Genomic DNA, 20,765 nt, shown 5'->3' with positions numbered 1-20,765 from the left:
TGAGTAAAATAATGTGGGTCATAGATGAGTTTTCAAAAATTAATCTTCTGTAAATATGAATTGAACCAAAACTCCTACAAGTGAATCTTTCTTATTTTATTCCCACTCCTTTGAAGAGTGAAATTGATGACTGTTGAGGCTGCTGAAACTCCCTAACTTAGTTTAAAACTTGTAGGCAGAGGAGTGAGTCTAAAGTACACATCTCCAGACTGCATTCTCCGTAGCATTTCACTGCTGCAACTAAGCAGCAAGTTAAAATATAAACAACAGTTAACCATAGGTTCCAAATCCTGCATAACATTCCTTATCTCTTAGACTGGGTTCGTCCGGTGTGCTGTGAGCTCCCAGACCAACAGCCCTGCCTCACACTGACCATTGTGATCTCTGCTAGCTCCAGAATCCTAACTGTGGCAGGGTCTTAAGGCGCAAGGAATTACAAGTACACACAGTAAGTAATCAGATATAACAGATATAATCTCCAATTCCTTGGGATGCAGAGGTGGGTGGGGACTTTTCCTGTTCTGTTATTGTGCTTCAGAGCAGAATCACCTAACCAGATCACAACTCCCTCTGCTCATGACCCTGGAAGAACTGTAAAGCCACTCCCTGCTTCAAAGTCCAGGAGGAGCTCGCGTTCCTGTAACGGGACAGTAAAGGCAGATATTATCGAGGCTTTTGTGTACATCGGTAAGTACTCTGCTGGGTAGATTATTAAGGAGTTTAACCAAAGGGGAGAACTTGGATTTCTAGTACAAAGGGAAATTGGTTGTTTCTTCCTTAAGTGCTTCCATCAGCAGCTTCCAGCATGGTCTGAGACAGTGGTTGAGAGGCAGCAGGAAGTGGGAGAGGACTACAAAATGCTGTCATTTGGCATCAGTGGGGGAGAGGGGAGAGGAATTTCAATATTGTATGATGACCTGTCATCTTTTCTTCTGTTGTAAAACATGTTTTTGCTCCATTGTTTGCATTATGACAAAATTTCCTTATCTTTATTCTAATTCCATCTTTTTTGTTAATCCCACTCCCTGCTAAATTCAAGATTATAAATATCAAAGGTCTTGAAAAATCACCTCTGGATAGGCAGTCCAATACCATCTTTTTCACAGATGTAGAAAATGAGGCTCAGACCTCGATTATTTCTTAGAGTTTCTCCTCTGTACTAGAGAATTTACAATGGCCTTCTAACTGCTGTGGTCGACTTAGAGTCTGGAGAATTTGTATCTGGTGGTTGTGGTTATAAATGGGATTGATGAAGTGTAGAGCTGCTGGAGGGTGGAAATCCCAGTGCACAGCCCTGCTCCAACCCAAGCCTCTTATCTTGTTCTTCTTTGTCCCCAAAGGCCAAGTAGGCACCCTCGCCACCTCCACCACCACCCAGCTGAATTAACTACCTCTAAACATGCCTAAGATGCCACAACCCACGTAAGGTTGTGCATTCATTGCATAGTCTGTGCCAAACCGTCCGTATTCTGAGACTTTTCCTGTGATAAGGTGTGTGGCGGGAATGCATAAATAAAGTGCTGGCTGCAAGACTAAGAGCAAGAGTGAGGGTGGCTTCTTGGCAAATGCTAGGAATTTAAAAATTTAATATAATTCTGGGCCCCTGTGCAGTTTAAGTATCATAGCACTGCCTTCTTGTTTTGCCCAAGATATTAGCATTCAACAAGTATTTGCTTTATTCATTTCTTAACTGAAAAGTATGTAAGATAATGAATAAGTTCACATTACCCATCAGGAAATGAATCCATTGAAAATATCTATGCAACAATTATTACAGGCCAAGCATGTTGCTAGGAGCCATGAAAAAAATGGCCTATTTCAGAGAAACAAAGCCCTGTGCAGAGAGGGCTAACAGACATGATCAAGTTCATCAGCAATATAACACAACCCCCTCTTGTAGGGCACATACTGTAGTTCTCCTAGGAGTCAGGGAAAGGCCAGCTCACCATGGAGTCAGGCCCTCATGTCTCAGCAGAGCCCCATCAGCCCTTACTCTTACTGATCCCTCACTCTGGGCCTCCTTTGCCCTTTCCTTTGCTTACTGCAGTCTTGTCCTTCCTTCAAAACCTGGAGCAAACAGCATCTGTCTGTGTTGATTTCTCACAATATGGAAATTCACACCTCTTCCTTCATACTCTTATTACAATGTGTGCAGAAGACATATCTCTGTCTTAATATTTTACAGAAAAAATATTTTTAAAAGATTTATTTTATTTATTTGAAAGAGTTACACAGAGAGGTAGAGACACAGAGAGATGTCTTCCATCGCTGGTTCACTCTCCAGATGGCCGCAATGGCCGGAGCAGCACTGATCTGAAGGCAGGAGCCAGGAGATTCTTCCAGGTCTCCTATGTGGGTGCAGGGGCCCAAGGACACTTCCTGTTTAATTTTTAAGCTTACAAGCTTTATGAGATAAAATTGTCATGGAAACAAATCAGGGAACAGCATCTATTGAGCAGACATGCTACAGGAATTGAAAGAACAGGGGCTTATTGAGGTAAAGAAGAAACCAATTTGGGAAAACGTTTTTATGGTCAGAATAGCTTGCATTTGTTGAATACCCAGTATGTGCCAAGAACGGTTGTACTATTTTCTCTATTCTTACAAACCAGAGAAGTTAAATGATTTTCCCAAGATCACACACTAGTAACTGGCAGCACGGTATGCCTATTGAATACACCATTGTACCTTTAAGTTCTTATAAGTCTGTGGCCTGGTACAAGAAGACTCTCTAACCTGGTGGTGATGGTGGCGTGCTATGTTGCTCACAGGTGAATCAGTATCAGCATGAGAGAGAGGGAAGAGGCTTGGCTTCCCATGTCTACATTTCCACCACAAACGCCCTCCCTCTTCCACTGGCCACCATCACTGCCAGAAGAGGGACACTCCAACAGCACAGCTAGGCAGGGCTGGGCAGTGCTGCACCAACATCTGTGTTTGCCACAAGTGTCTTGGCTGCTATTTCTAACTCCACCTCTCCAGTTGCCCTGTGGCTGGCTCTGTGCTGTGTCCCCACTCCAGTCTGAACTTCAGTGTCTCATGTGATAAAAAGAACAGGTTTGGCAAGCTGATCCTTTCCCGGTCTGCTGCTCTGTTCAGGTCTAGGGTAAGAGGAGGGAAGCTGGAGTCAGCAGCACCACCTAGAATGCAAGAGTCTGTCCACTGAAGGCTCCAGTTTCAGCCACTCTGCCAGGCGCTGCAGCCGCAACCACAAGTGGGCTAACAGTCGGCGCCAGCTTCCCATGAGGGGTGGGAACATGCCAAGCACAGGGGTGAACCCGGTGACCTGAGCGTTTTCCTCCTCACATTCACACACCCGAGGCACACTGCAGAGGAGTAAAACTGAGCAAATCCCTTCATCTTCCAAACTTTTTTTCTTCCTGGATCGTCGTAGCAGCCAAGGGCCGGGTCGGGCTCTTGTGAATACGACGCTCAGCTTCATTTTCCCTGTGCAGGAGAACATGGCCAAGCGAGTGGCAATTGTGGGAGCTGGGGTGAGCGGCCTGGCCTCCATCAAGTGCTGTCTGGAGGAAGGCTTGGAGCCCACCTGCTTTGAAAGAAGCGACGACCTTGGGGGACTATGGAGATTCACGGTGAGTGCGGGTTCAACAGCTGTATTTATCTATTGGAGAGTGGCTCGGCTAGTGTGGAAAGGTGACTGTGTTTCTTGCACAAGGGCTGGCTGCTCTGGGGGTGGGGGGAAGGTTGGGATTGTCTGCTGAGCCACGACAGGCCACTAAAACTAGGGCCCAAAGCCTACAGCTTTACAGACTTTATCCAGGGCCAAGAGGAGCAAATGTTTCCAAAGATGCATGCACAGTGTGGGGAAAAATGGAGTGAGTAGGGCAGCTCGGGAAAGTCCAGGAGCAGGGGAGCAGGTCTGGAAAAGGAATCTGAAGCCAGATTAGGAGCTGCAATATCAGGGACAAGAGCAAGAATCAGCCTCTGCCTGCAAGACTGCTGTTTGCTGTTTGCATTTTTTCCTTACCCCTGCTCCATCTGCGTTAAAGCAACACACAGCTCAGTGTAAGCTGAGTTCCATACGCAAAGTCGTGCTGCCCAGGCAATCCCAGCCCATGCCAAGAACAATCACAGGATTTTTATTATTATTATTTTTCCCCTGCAGCAAAAGGAAACTAATGATCTCTGATCTCAGCAGGGTGACAGCAGGGTTGGAAAGGGGAACAAAAGAATGAGGAGCAAGGAGGGCACACTCTACAGCCTACCTTGGCTGGTCTGGGGTGCAAGGGAATTACAAGGCCCTGCCTGGGGCCGTGGAGATCCTAAAGGCAGGCAGAGAAAGTGTCTGTGAGCTTCATTGCTCAGCCTGAAAACATCGGATCTCACTGATCTCCTCAAAGCTCCTGTTTTCTCTCCTTGGAGGCAAAAATACTTCCCATGATCTTCAAATGTGCTCAGAAGAAAGCTGTCAGGAGAGGTGAAAGTGAGGAAGGTGTCAGATAGCCTGGCCTCAGAGCCCCTGAGGGCTTGCGAGAAAGACACAGCATTTCCCCATGACCGAGGGTAGGATTTTGGAACTGCAACAAAGTATTCATTTTCTAGTTCACTGGGCAAAGCTCCAGAGAAGCCAAAGTTGCAAGTTCAGTCACAGGCTTCCAGTGCAGGCCGGCTGGCCTTGCACAAGAGAATTGCATCGCTTAACCTGTGGCCAGCCAATAATGTGACCCTCAATGTATGGAGACTTCCCAAAGGAGCCTGGGGAAAAGAGCACATCTATTCCCATGATTTGGCCTAGCTGGTTAAGATATATCAGAATGCATGGGTTCAACACAGGCTTCAGACTCCTGACTCCAGCTTCTGGCTAATGTGGTCCTGGAAGGTACTGGTGATGGCTCAAGTGATTGGGCTCCTGCCACCCACATGGGAGAGCTGGACTGAGTTCCTGGTTCCAAGCTTCACCCTCAACCCAGCCACTGCTGTTGCATACATTTGGGGAATGAATCACAAAATGGGTTTTTTTCCCTCTGTCTCTCTCAGTCTCTCCATCCCAGCTTTTCGCCCCACCTTTCAAATAAATTTTAAAAATTTAAATGCATTATGTTTGGACAAACTGGCAGAAACCTATATCCTGGGCCAAAACTCTCCCCTACCTCATGCCTCTTGAAAACATTACTAATCAAATTTAATACTTTTCTCTCAATAAGTCTCAGATCCTTCTTAACACAGTATTCCAAACAAGCACAAGTAATCAAGCAAGAAGTGACCATTGGCTTGGAGGATGAGACTGCCCAATTAAATTAACGGAGTAATTTAAAGAAGATTCAGTCAAAGCAAATAGTAAGCCCAAAGACCAAAACACTGGGACAAGATTCTGGCAGTAAATGGAAGGAGTGGAATTGTAGGTGCTAGTGGAAGGGAGAACCCCATAAATTTAGGAAGACAAGAGAAACACCTGCCCCAGAGACTGGAGAATAGAACACAGTAGAGAAATATGAGGTAGAGAGAAGAGAAGATTGAGGCTTACAAGACGCCTTAATTCTTTTTTTAAAATATTTATTTGAAATCAGAGTTACACAGAGAGAGAAGGAGAGGCAGAGAGAGAGAAAGGTCTTCCATTCACTGCTTCACTCCCCAGATGGCCGCAACGGCTGCAGATGCACCGATCTGGAGCCAGGAGCCAGGAGCTTCCTCCGGGTCTCCCATGTTGGTGCAGAGGTCCAAGGACTTGGGCCATCTTCCACTGCTTTTCCAAGCTATAGCAGAGAGCTGGATCAGAAGTGGAGCAGCCAGGTCTCGAATTGGCACCCATGTGAGATGCTGGCGCTTCAGGCCAGGGCATTAACCCACTGTGCCACAGAGCCAGCCCAAGATGTCTTAATTCTTTAAAAATATATATATAGCAGCTGTGCAGGATGAAGAGGAAATGAATGAATAGGATTAGAGAATTACAAAAATAGAGATGGTCATAGAAGATGCTATGGCAAATTCAATAAGACACCAAAAAGTCATAAGAGGATTGTCAAGCAGTTCCCAAAGCAAATGGCACCCAATCTGCAGGTCATTCCATCTCTATTGCCTTGCTGATAACATAAAAACATGGAACCAGCTCGATAAACAGACACAGGATACTTTGAAAAACTGTGGGAAACAGAATTAAAAGGTAAGTTGATTTAGGAAAAAAAAAATTTTTGAAACCCAGCCATAATTTTTGGTTATTTTTTTTTCATAGTATGGATTTTCCATGAACATTTCAGACTCCTCATTTGCCTGGGTCTCAGAGTGTTTTGTACCAAAATAAATGTATCTTTAGATTTCATTTTCCATGAATTTTTGAACTATTCTCATAAAGAATGTATTACTAGAGGTCTGGGAAGTAGGCAAATGCACCCCCACCTTCACTGAGCGGCAGACTCTTCACAAAGCTACCTCTTTAGGTGCCTCTGTAGTACCTTGAGATTCCTCTGGAACCTGATGGAAAACCCCCAAACTCAGAACCTTGAAAGTGCCTTCTGGCTCTAGCATGCTAGGAGTCTCCTGAGTCTTTCTACAGCCATCTTTTCCCAACACAGACACACACAACACATACACACTACAAAAGATTGGATAGAAGTGTGTGCACAGTTACAGTAGGTTCCTATTCCAAACCTGCCTGCACAGCTAAAACAGCTGCTCCAGCTACAGCTGTGCTTTTCCGGAGATGTACACAGAAAGGGGAAGTCTTAGTGCCTGTTATGGGAAGAAGGGAACATAATGCAAAAATCAAGAGCCAAACTGCAAATTACAGAGATTATAAATTGCTGCATTTAACTGGATACTGTCAAGGTCAGGACTCTGGTCTCTGCCTGCTAGCACAGCCTTAAGGAAAGAGGAAACAGACTAAGTTTACAATGGAGGAGAAAGCTCATCATGCATCAAAACAGAGAAGAGGGAGGCAACCATTCAGGAACGGGGAGCATATATTGGACCACGTTCACTGATTCAAGCAGAAGTGGGACAGACAAAGGGAAACCTGTGTTCAACACAACTTCGCAGATTCCAGAGAAAGGGAAGGACTTGGACAGCCACACTCTAAGTTATATAGAAATACTTAAGAAACAAAATTCGAGGAATTGTCCAGTCACTGAAAATTAATATAATCCCTAGAGATTTCAGTATAGGAAGGGGCGTTAACAAAACCTTCAGGTTAAGACCACCCAGATGGCATCTGGAGGTGAGTCATTATACTGTGCTCGTAGGAACGCCTTCTGTTTATTTCTTCACATCCCTGCAACATACTCCCGGCCTCACAACCCTGCCTGGAATGCTGCCTGCTGCTGCCCAGCTCAGTTATTCAGCAAACAGTCCTGGAGCATCTCCTACACGCACGTAGCACGTTCCATGGGGATGAGGAGCAAGTGTGAGCACATGTCTTCCAATCATGAAGGAAGACCTTCCCCAGCCATTTCTTCTTTATGCTTAGTAAACCTGATTCCTATCATCTTTCTTGGAAGAAGCCTCTTTTTCAAAACTTCAGTATATCACTAGGTCTCCCTTTATTCATAGAGCCAATAAACATTTATTGCATTCTGATGATCCGCTGGCCTCTACCCTCAAGGAGCTTTCATTCTTGAGGTTCTTCAAATTTCCTCTGAGGCTTCCATAGTTCTTCTGTGATGTGGGTCCTAGAATAGGACTCTGCCCTCCAGTGACAGGCCGACTGTCACTGGGGAGAAGGGAAGATAAAATGCAATGGGTACTGGCTCTTCTAGGGAAACGAAAAGAAGGAATGATTATTCTTGCAGAAGAAGAGCTACAAATCTCGAGTGTACAGAGAGAGGGTATCTCTCTCTTTTTTTTAAGATTTATTTTAATTATTTCAAAGACAGAGTTACACAGAGAGGTAGAGACAGAGAGAGGTCTTCCATCCTCTGGTTCACTCTCCAGATGGCTGCAACGGCTGGAGCTGCACCAATCTGGAGCCAGGAGCTTCTTCCAGGCCTCCCACGTGGGTGCAGGGGCCCAAGGACTTGGGCCATCCTCCACTGCTATCCCGGCCACAGCAGAGAGCTGGATCGGAAGAGGAGCAGCTGGGACCAGAACCAGCGCCCATATGGGATACTGACACTTCAGGTCAGGGCTTTAACCCACTGCACCACAGTGCCGGCCCCAAGAGAGAGGGTCTCTATTTAGGATTGAGCTTTTTATCATTTTACATCTATGTTTAAAATGTGAAAGGAGGCCTGCGCCGCGGCTCACTAGGCTAATCCTCCGCCTTGCGGCGCTGGCACACTGGGTTCTAGTCCCGGTCGGGGCACTGATCCTGTCCCGGTTGCCCCTCTTCCAGGCCAGCTCTCTGCTGTGGCCAGGGAATGCAGTGGAGGATGGTCCAAGTGCCTGGGCCCTGCACCCCATGGGAGACCAGGAGAAGCACCTGGCTCCTGCCATCGGATCAGCGCGGTGCGCCAGCTGCAGCGCGCCAGCCGCGGCGGCCATTGGAGGGTGAACCAAAGGCAAAAAGGAAGACCTTTCTCTCTGTCTCTCTCTCACTGTCCACTCTGCCTGTCAAAAATTAAAAAAAAATAAAAAAAAATTTTAAAAAATGTGGAAGGAAAGATCCTTGGTATGTCTAAACTTTGTTCTCTGCTTACATTCCTCCTTGTAGGAACAGCCGTTAAGTCAGCATATTCCACGGGTAGTTGTAGATGAGAAGAAAACCACAGAGAATCATTTAACCTTGACTGAGTGCTTGCCAGATACTGTTTTTTTTTTGTTTGTTTGTTTGTTTGTTTGTTTGTTTGTTTTTGACAGGCAGAGTGGACAGAGAGACAGAGAGAAAGGTCCTCCTTTGCCGTTGGTTCACGCTCCAATGGCCACCACAGCTGGCCTGCTGCAGCCGGCGCACCGCACTGATCCGAAGCCAGGAGCCAGGTGCTTCTCCTGGTCTCCCATGCGGGTGCAGGGCCCAAGGACTTGGGCCATCCTCCACTGCACTCTCGGGCCACAGCAGAGAGCTGGCCTGCAAGAGGGGCAACCGAGACAGAATCCAGCGCCCCGACCAGGACTAGAACCCGGTGTGCCAGTGCCGCAAGGCAGAGGATTAGCCTATTGAGCCACGGCACAGGCCGAGATATTGTTCTAAATGCATTGTAGCAATGCCTTTAGTGTGTCCTCGGGGGTATACACTACTATTGTTCCTTCACTTGCATAAGGGAGCTGAGACACAGAGCTTACGGAAATTCCCAAGGTCTCCCAGCTAAAACCTGGAGCTTGAAACTGACCCCAGCGAGTGTACCTCTGGGCCCTTGCTGCCAGGAACTCTGTTCTATGAGTTTTTAGAATCTGTTTCACAGCTCAAGTCAGGCAGACTCTGGACTGTGTCTCTGGGAGTCCCACCGAGGTTCCCAGTGGATAATGGTGACTTTACTACTGCAACACAGGACAAAAGAAGGCCAGAAAGGCAAAAGCCCTGCCTTCATGCTCTCAAAGTTCTTTTCTTCTCTCCAATCTTCTTCTCCCCTCTCCTTCTCCCTCCTCCCTCCTTCTCCCTGTCATGGGAACAGCACAAAACTGTTCCCCTAAGTGACCCCATCCGTTCTCAGGGGGCCTTGTGCGTCCATACTCGGAACACAAGGAGATTGGCAGAACCACCAGGCACAATGCCAAGACCGTCTGTAGACCCTTACTGGCTATCAGCGTGCTAAATGCTACAGATCTTGTCTTCCTCCAGGAGAAACAACAGTGGGGCGAAAGGAAAACAAGGACTGAGTTGGTTTTGGGTTTCTCCCTCTGGGCTAAATGTTGCCTCCAGGCTAGCTGCTCACCTGCTCCCATCTGTGGAACACTATTTCACAATAGGCTTCAGCATCTCCTGGACGGTTTTCTTCTTCCTGACTTCACAGTTTTCTTTCTAAGTTTCACAAGACAGTTTTTTCTTCCTGTTTTTGTTTGTTTACTCATTTGCTCTAGGAACTCATAAAATAAGTGGTTCTCTAGCTTGTCCAGTTCCGTGAATTCCCATTACTCTGATGTTTAAACATGATTACAGAATGCTTAGGAGTTTTTGAACTGTTTTTGTAATGGAAATCTTCACAAAGTGTATCATACATGTCTCTATTCTGTCAAACAGCATAACAGCATGTGTGTGTGTGTGTGTAATTTAGCCTTGTATTATTGTTTACTAGACATTCACAGAATTAACAATAAAGTACTTAGCATGTGATGTTCTTGGATGCGGGAGAGTGAAAGAAATTTGGTCCTACACTAATTGTCCCTAAATATTTACAATAGATATTTTTTTACTTACACTGCAGATTCTTCCCTTGCTTTTTCTCTCACTTGTCAGTGTTGTAGCTCTTTATAGCTACTTTCTTTGTTCCTATAACATAGAGAAAACCTGATTCCTTTGTATTTAGTTCTATAAAACACCTTCAGTTTCAAGGAGTCTATAAAACTGTGATATCCAATATGGTAGTCATCAGCTACAGTAGCAATGGAAAGCTTGAAATTTGGCTGGTATGACTAAAGTATGAATTTTTTATTGCATTTCATTTCATTTTAAACTCAATTCAATTGCTGTAGGACATGTGAATCCACTTTTCCAAATAAAATTTAGCATTTGACTGTATATGCATACAATATACACAAGGAGTGGGTGTTGAGCTTAGTAGCAAGACAAATATCATATGTTTTCCCTGATCTGTGGTAACTAATAGAGTACAAAAAAGTAATGTATAATTATTTGCATTGCAATCTGCATAAAATGATTCCTGTGTGTAACGTTGTTGAGAGGAACATTTATTTTTTATGTAAATGAACTTGTTATAACTACACAGGAATTATTTAGATGTTACATTGTCGTTGAATGTATTTCATTGAAAGAAATTATGAATGGGCAGGCGCCGCAGCTCACTAGGCTAATCCTCCACCTGCGGCGCTGGCACACTGGGTTCTAGTCCCAGTTGGGGCGCTGGATTCTGTCTTGGTTGCTCCTCTTCCAGGCCAGCTCTCTGCTGTGGCCCGGGAGTGCAGTGGAGGATGGCCCAAGTCCTTGGGTCCTGCACCCCATGGGAGACCAGGAGGAAGCACCTGGCTCCTGGCTTTGGATCAGTGCGGTGCGCCGGTCACCACACACCAGCTGCAGTGGCCGTTGAGGGGTGAATCAACAGAAAAGGAAGACCTTTCTCTCTGTCTCTCTCTCTCACTGTCCACTCTGCCTGTCAAAAAAAAAAAAAAAGAGAGATTATGAATGACTAATTGACCTCAAAACTGGGGTCAATATATGCGTGAAATAGTCATTTATACATTTAATTTCTGCTTATAGCTGTAGTCTATATTCCCACTAAACTACAGTTTTTTTGCTTTTCACTTGTTAAACTTCTTATTCAGTGAAGTATTAAGTCTTTTTTACTGTAATGTAAATTTCAATATGTTATTTCAAAAACTAAAAAAGAAAAAGACACAAAGATGGAAGGAAGGTGGGTAGGGAGGGAGGAGGGGAATATCATTATGTTCTTAGACTTGTATCTATAAATCATATTGAATGCATTAAAAATTAATTAAAATTAAAATGGAAAAAAGTTGCCTGCATCCCACATTGGAGAACCTGGGTTCTATTTCTGACTCTAGTTCCTGACTCCAGCCTTCTGCCAGTGCAGACCCTGGGAGGCAGCAGTGATTGCTCAAGTAATTAGGTTCCTGCCTCCCCTGTAGGAGAACTGGATTGTATTTCTGCATTCAGCTTTAACCTTGGCACAGCCGCAGCTCCTGCAGGCATTTGGGAAGTAACCAGCAGATGGGAATGTGCTGCCTCTCTCTCTCCCTGCCTCCCTCCCTCCCTCTCTCCCTCTCCCTGTCCTTTTCCCTCTCTCATCTCTCAAGTAAATAAATAAATAAACTTTTTAAAATCATAAAATAAAAGACACCAGATTTTGAAGATTTAGTGTGAGAAAAAGTACATAAAATACCTCATTAATTTTATATGCACTATATGTTGAAATTTTAATATTTTGGATATATTGAACTAAACAAAATTAAGTCTTAAAAGTAATTTGTTGTTTTTTTTTTTTTGCTTTTTTAAATGTAGCTATCAGAAAGTTTAAAAAACAAATGTATGTGTGGCTTCTATCAGAATTCTATGGACTTATGTTACTCCAGAACTTTGTCACTCAAAAGCGGTCCATGAGCCAACATCAGAGAACTTGCTAGACACAGAATCTCTGGCTCACCCAGGCTATGAACTCAGCATCCACAGGTTACCAGCATTCCCCAGGATAATCCTAACAGGACCAAGAGGCAGATGTCTAGAGAGCTATGGAGAACAATCTTTTTTTCCCTAAATTTCTGATTAATTATAAGCTACTGTTTGTCAAATATAATAAAAATAAATTGTGAGAAAAATCAGACTAACACAAACTAATATACAAAATAAAATTTCAAAATTTATAGTCAAAAGTCATAAAGTTTATTACAAAAATCATTAAACCACACAGAAGAGGAAACAATTAGAAAAAAATGAACAAAATATCATTCTTTGAAAGTGTGCACATAAGCTATAATATAAATAATCACTATTACACTTGAACCTTCTTGCCAAACAAAACATTTTGTGTGAGACAGCAGTACTTGATATCAAATACCTGTGGGCATATTTTAAATACACAGTGTTTGTACTGATATCTGAGATGGTTATGACAGTTAAACTTGCTTCTTGCTTTTCCATTTACCTAATCTAGATTGGATGGATGACTAAGATCTTCAAAGGTGATATTGCTTATCTAAAATATTTCCAAATACTGCTCACTAGTGTTCCAAGTAGAGAGAAACAAGGTTTAAAGAGGTGTATTAAATGGAAAAGTACAGGGCATTTGTTTTTCTTTTCAGTAAGTACTACTCAAAATTAAGCAAATAGAGCTGTATTTTTAAAACTTATCTTCAGTTCTTTATTAATAGCCAGTTCAAATAACCTAACCTTATAATGAAATATAAATTATCTTTCAATGAAAGATAATTATTCCAGATTATATACACTTTAGGATAACAGTTTTCAAACTAACCTTAAAACATCACACATTAAAATGCAGTCCTAGTACACATGACTACACAGCTCAAACTGCACAGCTCACCGCAGAAGTTGGGCAAAACTCAGTCTGATCTACGTTCTGGTCATCAGCAAAGAATCCACAAGCTTGGATATTAATCTGAGTCAAACTATTAATATAAAAGTTTGTAAAGGCTTACTCTTGATTTCTGTGTTCATCTTGTCACAGACTGGTAACAATTCATGTTGGTGCCCTCTGCAGACATTTGATTAGCACTGCTGAAAGTACTGCAGCAGAATCCAAGACCAGTATTCACATGCTCGCTATTCTTGCAAGCTCGTGGCTTCCAGTATATGTGTGTGTGTATATTTAGTATATATAGAATATATACTATATATAAAATTATATATAATATAATAAATATAGAATATATATTATATCTAGTATATATATATATATATATATATATATATTCTGGATAAGTGAGGCCACCAGATATGGGGCCACAGAAAGGCAGGTTATAGTCAACTCATGTTAGTTGATGAGGTCTGTAAAATTAATTTTACTCTCTATGGTTGCTGTGCATTTCATGTAGATCTAGATTTATACTCAGTGGTGAAACAGTAAGCCCTCTCCATGTGTGAGATTTAGGTTCATGCTTCCACTTGTTCACATAAGTAAAATACTTTTTATACTGGGTAAAGGAGCTATCCATGTCCAAGGTGATAAATGATTAAAACACTGAGTGTCTTCCCATGAATCAGGAGCACAATCCTCCATGATACCACTGAAGAAAAGAGGCTCTGTTTACCCAAGACATTACAACTGCTTATTATGCAACCTCGTGATTGCCTTTTGAAACACTGATATTTGCTAGTGATGAGTCAAAACCGGGAGTGGACAGTTGGTTGGTGTTAGGCCATGATGCCATTGTAGAATCTGGAAACCTTTGCTCTGCATCCTCTTTAAGTCCCTGTGTCTGTCTGACCTCACAGCCCTGTGCATTCTGAATCTCTGCCACCTTGCATGCCCCTCCTCCCCAGGTCCCAGTTGCCTCTGCCTCTGCTCAGGCCCTCACCAGCCATCAAGTGGACTTGTGCGCTAGGCTCTCAACGAGGCCTCCCTCTTCCCCACCCGCCCTCTCTAATGCATCTTTTCTAGAATCAGAGTTATCTTTCCAAGATTTAAAATGAATCACTTCACTGTCTGAAACATTCAGCTGACTGCCATAAACGTCTTTAAAAAATTGCAGCTCCTTCACTTGAGGTACAAGATCCTTCATAATCTGAACCCCTCTTCTCCATAACAATTTCAAGAATACCCCATGAAACCAGAGGACCTAGCGCTTGTCCACTATCCAGGCACTGCTTCCTGGTTCACATCTACTTCTATACTCTCCTGATCTTTGCAGTAATACTGTGGGTATATGGACAGGTGTGTTCATCTTAGCTTCATTTATTAGCATGTAACTTATAAGCTAATAAATTAACTAGTACTTCTGTTCAGAAATTCATACCAGGGGCCAATGCTCCTTGTTGCCCAAGAGGAGAATAATAAATCCCATAGAAAAGTAGCAGTTAGGAGTAGGCACTTTGTGCAGTGGTTAAGACACTACTTTTGCCTGGGTTTGAATCACAGCTGTCCTCCAAATTCCAACTTCGTGCTGCTGCTCTGGGAACAGCAGGTCATTGTCAAGTAGTTAAGTCCCTGCCACCATGAGGGAGACCTGGATTAGATTCCTAGATCCCGCCTTTGACCTGTCCCAGACCAGGATGCTGTAGGCATTTAAGAAGTGAAACAGCAGATAAGCTCTCTCTCGCTCTCTCGCTCTCTCATTCTCTCTCTCTCTCTCACTCTCGCTCTCTCTCTGTCTCTCTCTCTATCTCCTCCTTCAAATAAATTAATACATTTTTAAAAGGAAAAAAACCCTTCACCTTAAAAAAAAAAAAAAGGAAAGGCAGCAGGTAGAGCATACCATCTGCATCACCTTAAGCTTGGTCAATGTTTGAAATTTCTACAAGCTGAACTTCCACTGTGTCGGTATATATGTCTGTGCATGCATGCATACTCATGCGTCTACACTGTTTCACAGGAACATGTTGAAGAAGGACGAGCCAGTCTGTACAAGTCTGTGGTCTCCAACAGCTGCAAGGAGATGTCTTGTTACTCAGATTTTCCATTCCCAGAAGATTATCCAAACTATGTGCCAAATTCTCAATTCCTGGACTATCTCAAAATGTATGCAGATCGATTCAACCTTCTGAAATACATTCAATTCAAGGTAAAAAAAATTAATATTCAATAACTGTCCTCCTACCTAATTTCCATTACATTTTCCAGCCTTGCCCTGGACTCTGTAGATGAGAGATTGAGCTGGCAAAATCACAGACCTTTGACTGGATTCCTTTTCCTTTTATCCTCATCCTGCTACACCCAAGTGAATCTGCAGGTCAGGGTGACTACTTTGTGTGAAGATGCACCTGTGTACAATTTAATTGGCTGTGCTTACATCTGAGTGTTCTAAGACACCTAAAATATATCAAGCCATACTTTCAGCTTGGGCCAAATACCTGCACAAAGGAACATGGAGAACTCCTACCAGTCCCCTGGGTAGTCTCTCCCTGACTTCCCCCTGAAAAGAATGGAAGTGAGCAAGATTGCATACACAACAGACCCAAATTATTGGAAGGAAATCTTTTCCAGATATCATTGGGAATAGAAAAATTGCTAAATATTGTTTTTCTCTTCGGCCCTCTTCCTTTCCCATGGCACAGGATGAAGGCAAGAGGAAGTCAGAACAAAGACAAATGAGCATCTCTCTCTCTTCTTTCTATTTTCCTCTTTTGCTTTCCTCTCCAAGAAACCCAAGAAACCATGTGTTGCCCTTCTCCTATCTCCCAAGGATAGGAATGGTGGGGAATTCATGAGAAATCACACCAAGAGGGCAATGTGAGTGGAGACTTTGGCCAAAACAAGTACCAAGTAAGCTTCACATTCACACATCCATTTAATTCCTCCTAGACAGATTTCCAAGGAGCACTTCATCCCATTGCCTCATTTTGCAATGAACAGAGTAAAAATAAAGGACCATGATATAAATGCAATTAAAAACCATTTATAAAAACCCATAGCAATTCCTGAATCTGAAGCAATTTCTCTGCAGCATTCCTTCTTAAAAAGATTCATTTGTTGTATTTGAAAGACAGAGAGAGAGAGAGAAGGAGAGATCCTTTGTCAGCTGGTTCACTCCCCAAATGGACACAATAGCGGTAGCTGGGCCAGACCAAAGCCAGGAGCCTCCTCCAAGTCTCCCACCTAGGTGGGAGGGTCCAAGCCTGCAGCCTTCCCAGGTGCATCATCAGGTAGTTGGCATGGAAGTGGAACAGGCTATACTCGAACCGGCACCCATTTAGGATGTCAACACTCATTGCAGAAGGCAGCTTAACCAGCTAGGCCACAATCCCAATCCCACCCAGACCCATTTTGCAACAATTTTTTAAAAGCAGATATTGAGGTTGGCATTGTAGTATAGCAGGTAAAGCCATGCTTGTGATGTTAGCATACCGCATGAGTGCTGGTCCATTTCCCAACAGCTCCACTTCCAATCCAGCTCCTTGATGATTGCCTGGAAAAAAGCTGCAGAAGATGGCCCAGTGCTTGGGCACCTATGTGGGAGACCTCGATGAAGCTCCTGACTTCAGCCTGGCTCAGCATTGGCCGTTGCAGCCATTTGGGGAATGAACCAGCATATGGAATATCTATTTCTCTGCCTTTCCCTCTGTGTGACTCTTTCAAATAAGTATACAAGTATTTTTTAAGAAGGGAGATAAGGGGGCCGGTGTAGTGAGTAAAGCCTCTGCCTGCAGTTTCTCCATCCCATATGGGCACCAGTTCAAGTCCTGGTTGCTCCACTTCCCATCCAGCTCTCTGATGTGGCCTGTGATAGCAGTAGAAGGTGGCCCAAGTCCTTGGGCCCCTGCACCCACATAGGAGACCTGGAGGAAGCTCCTGGCTCCCGGCTTCAGATCAGTGCAGCTCCAGCTATCTGGGGAGCGAACCAGCAGATGGAAGAACTCTCTCTCTCTCTCTCTCTCTTTCTCCCCTCTCAAATAAATAAATAAAATTTAAAAAAAAGAAAGGAGATAAAAGGGTGGGCCATACATTCCTGGATGTTTCTGTTAGTAAGAGATTCATCAAGTGTTGTGGCCAACTCTGTAGCTCACCTCTGACTAGAAGGATCTAAATAATATCCCATTTTGGTAGCTGATAATCTGTATGGCAATGCATCAGAATTCTTTTTCAGAATTCATTTTTTCAGAAAAGTTTCATTAAAATTCTTTGGATTAGTTGTTACAAAAAAAAAACAATGTTTCTTGTTTTAACACTGTTCTAACTCTATTAGGCAAATGTTTACTTTTATATTCAACAGTACTAAAAAGTCAAATCATACACTCATGAAACCAGGGATGAATAGAATCAATACCAAATACCCTATTTACTGATTGCAGAACTGTTTTCTTTCCTAAAGTAAATCTCAAAGGCAAAGGATGAGTTTCTACCTTGCTCTTCATCAATTTCTCCAATGATGTTAAAAATGTAATAGCCTCTTCCAAAGGATTTTCAACCTTGGCCTGTTCTTGGACCTCCAGTTTCCTCATCATCATCATCTTTCTTCTTCCCTTTTTTGAGGGGGTGGAGGCTTCTCTGTTGCTTTTTTTTTCCTGCATTTTTTCCTCTTCTATTTGGGTTTTCTTTTGACCTCTTCTTTACTTACTGTGTAGCATTCAGCTCTTTGTCAGACACATCTGCTGTATTGGCTTCATGTTCCTTATTCTCATCTGTATGGGAGTTGTCATGAAGCTTCAAATATATCCCTAAAGCAGTTCTTACTGCATGAAGTGAAACAGAGAGTGTACATCTTCTAGTTTTAGTAAGTCCACATATGATCTAAGGGTAATATTTCTCATATAGTATACATCAAGTCAAAGTGATTGTCAGTGATTTCTATAAAATGTCTCTCAATATTATGACATTTCTTAAGTGCTTTGACAAATTTGTTAATTGCTTTATAAGCCTGAGCACATTCTATCTGGAACCACATGCACTACATTTCATTCAAATTCTCCATAGCTGATGTTCTTGAGCATAATTTCCTCAGTCTTGTTAATCAGATTGGCTTATAACACATATTTTGCACACTTGGAGTTGATAAATCTGCTGTCTGTGTCCAAGACCTGAGCCTCATCCATCCTTCTCACAACTTCTTTAATATTCCCAGCATGCTTATAGATTTTATCTTTCACGAGAAAGAGTCCTATCAATGTAGATATACTTTTAATAATACTGTTTATGTACTCCAGAACAACAGATGGCTGACTAATTTTGCCATAAAGTTGCACCAAGTAGAACTGCATCCAAAGTAATGTGGTTGGTGGTTCTTCCTCTCCATCTTCATTGGGATTAAATAACTGGCAGCTTTTTAGAAAGGTTTTATAATCTACTACTAGTTCTTCTCCAATTGCCTCCTTTTACTCATCTCTGTATAACGATCTCAAAGTGTTGAAGATTGGTGAACAATCCTTGCTGAAATGCATCCCTAGGAACTTATCCAACCATTCTTTAAACTTCTAATAGCACTTTTAAATAACTCTTTAGATCTGGGAAATTTTCAAAAACATAATCTATAAATCTGTGTGTAAGATAATATACTTGGAGCCAAATTTATGTATTTAATTACATATTATCTATGTCTTTATTAAAGGAACTATTGTCAAAGAGATTGTAATTTGAAAAATAAGGTTGTGTAACAGGAACAATAATGAAAAAGGACATCAGCTGTGAGAATTTGAGCAAATCACTTAATATCTTAGATACCCCTCTACAATTCCAAGCTTCAAATGCTTCCATCCAGGAAACCATAATTAGTCTAATAGCCTGAAGAGGTTACTAGGGTTATGCTTATTAACTGTATTGTGCCTTACCGAGGAACTTCTGAAATGCCAACTGGCACAAAAGCCCTTAATAGAACTTTGATAAATGGTAATTATGCCTGTTATTCTTTTTTTCAGACTACAGTCTTCAGTATAACAAAATGCCAAGATTTTAATGTCTCTGGCCAGTGGGAGGTAGTGACTCTGCATGAAGGGAAGCAAGAATTAGCCATCTTTGATGCTGTCATGGTCTGCACTGGTTTTCTTACAAACCCTCATTTGCCATTGGGTTGCTTTCCAGGTACAAGATTTTCTGCTATTGACTTTAAATTGTCTCCTTGGAGCCATCCAAATACTTGATTAATCTGAGGACAAATTGGTATGGACCCTTCCATTCAGTTGTTTAAATTGTAAGGTAGCAGTTTTTCCTAAACAGCCAGTCTTTAGCTTTCAAACAATCTGTTAAGACAGAAGAGTAGAATGGATAATTTAATAAGCAGTTTTATGCTTCACTAAAGTTCAGTGTCCCTCCTTAAGTGACTGGCAGCACTCAGAAACTCTTTCAAAGTATGAGTTAGACAAGTTGCCGGCCCCAGAGGCAGCTGCACATTACCAAAATGAAATTCAGAGGACACAAAGGTCAATAATGTAATTGAATTGCTTATTTTATTTATTTGTTTTATGTAAGCCATAGCAATTAGCTAGATCAGAGGTTCATGGCACTAGGGTAATAGTCAACAGGGAGATGAATTTTTTTAGATTTACTTATTTATTTAAAAGGCAGATTTTCAGAGAGAGAGAGAGAGAGACAGTGAGAAAGAGATCTGATTCACTCTCCGATTGGCTAAAAGAGCCAGAGCTGGGCCAGGCCCAAGCCAGGAGCCTGGAACTCCATCCAGGTCTCCCTTTAGGGTGGCAGGGGTCCAAACTCTTGGGCCATTTTCAGCTGACTTTCAAGCACACTAGCAGGGAGCTGGACTGGAAGTGGAGCAGCCAAGAATCAAACTGGCATTCATATGTGATGCTGGCATAGTAGGCAGTGGCTTAACCCACTGTGCCACAAGAGATGAATCTTGAGAGACAAGCTTACACATCTTTAGGCCTCAGTTTTTTTATCTGCTTTTTGCAACCATGATTCATGTAAATCCATGTCAACTTTCAATTGAATTTCAATTCAGAGGAATGGGAAGTACAATGGACTCCACCCAATTTTACCATCTCTTTCTCTTTTGCCTTAAAGCAGTTGGTTAGTCTGCACGTTTCCCTTGGAGAGGTTATTAAATATTACAAAATTTCAAAGCACTGAAGAAATTAAAAAATGTATATCACAAATTATGGAAGTAGTTCCAAAGGAAGCATTCCAAAGATTCTTAGTAAACATGAAAGGAGCCACAGCTAGAATCATTTTTCCCAGTATGACTGCTTTTATTCGTTCAGCTGCATTCAGCCACAATCACCCAGTGTTAATTCTAACTCTGCCCTCCTGTAAGGTGAGGAGAGGTATCAGTCTAGAGGAGACTCAGGCACACAGAGTCGTATGTGTGTCCGTTTGTCATCAAAATGGTCTGCACCAGAGAGAATCTAAGACAACCTAAAATCTACAGAGAATTTCACGATTCTTTTTAGACTTTCCCGGCTTTCATTTCCTGTTCTGAGATAATATTTGAACCTAATACATCCTTGCTAAATTCTAAATGCCCTGGATCATTGTTGGGTTTTAACCAGGATTCAGGTAAGATTTCGAATGATTCAAGGTGAACTAAAGAGCTACCAGGCCTTAGGAGGGCAACTTTCCACAATCCCCTGAGAATCTAGATGTCTTATCACTTTTTGTAGAATGAAAAGGTTCTTTCAGCAC

At 42.6% G+C, this 20,765-nt stretch overlaps 1 protein-coding gene and 1 pseudogene across 3 annotated transcripts in view; one reads left to right on the top strand and one right to left on the bottom strand.

Annotated features, from left to right (window-relative positions):
* Nucleotides 1-316: 316 nt before the first annotated feature.
* Nucleotides 317-20,765, top strand: part of FMO1 (flavin containing dimethylaniline monoxygenase 1) — a 29,987-nt gene continuing 9,538 nt past the window's right edge. Inside the window, exons 1-5 of one of the 3 annotated variants that reach the window (XM_062192725.1) lie at nucleotides 317-448; nucleotides 539-687; nucleotides 3,456-3,593; nucleotides 15,070-15,258; nucleotides 19,046-19,208. In XM_062192725.1, coding sequence (XP_062048709.1) covers nucleotides 3,462-3,593; nucleotides 15,070-15,258; nucleotides 19,046-19,208 — 484 coding nt within the window. In that variant the 5' untranslated portion in view covers nucleotides 317-448; nucleotides 539-687; nucleotides 3,456-3,461. Of the gene's footprint in view, nucleotides 449-538; nucleotides 688-3,025; nucleotides 3,107-3,455; nucleotides 3,594-15,069; nucleotides 15,259-19,045; nucleotides 19,209-20,765 lie in introns of those variants that run through there. The other 2 variants (XM_062192726.1, XM_062192727.1) reach the window with 2 other exon arrangements.
* Nucleotides 15,469-18,896, bottom strand: LOC133760516 (N-alpha-acetyltransferase 15, NatA auxiliary subunit-like; annotated as a pseudogene).

The sequence above is a fragment of the Lepus europaeus genome, chromosome 5, assembly GCF_033115175.1.
Source record: "Lepus europaeus isolate LE1 chromosome 5, mLepTim1.pri, whole genome shotgun sequence".
NCBI lineage: Eukaryota > Metazoa > Chordata > Mammalia > Lagomorpha > Leporidae > Lepus > Lepus europaeus.
This window is presented reverse-complemented; position numbering and strand designations above follow the sequence as displayed.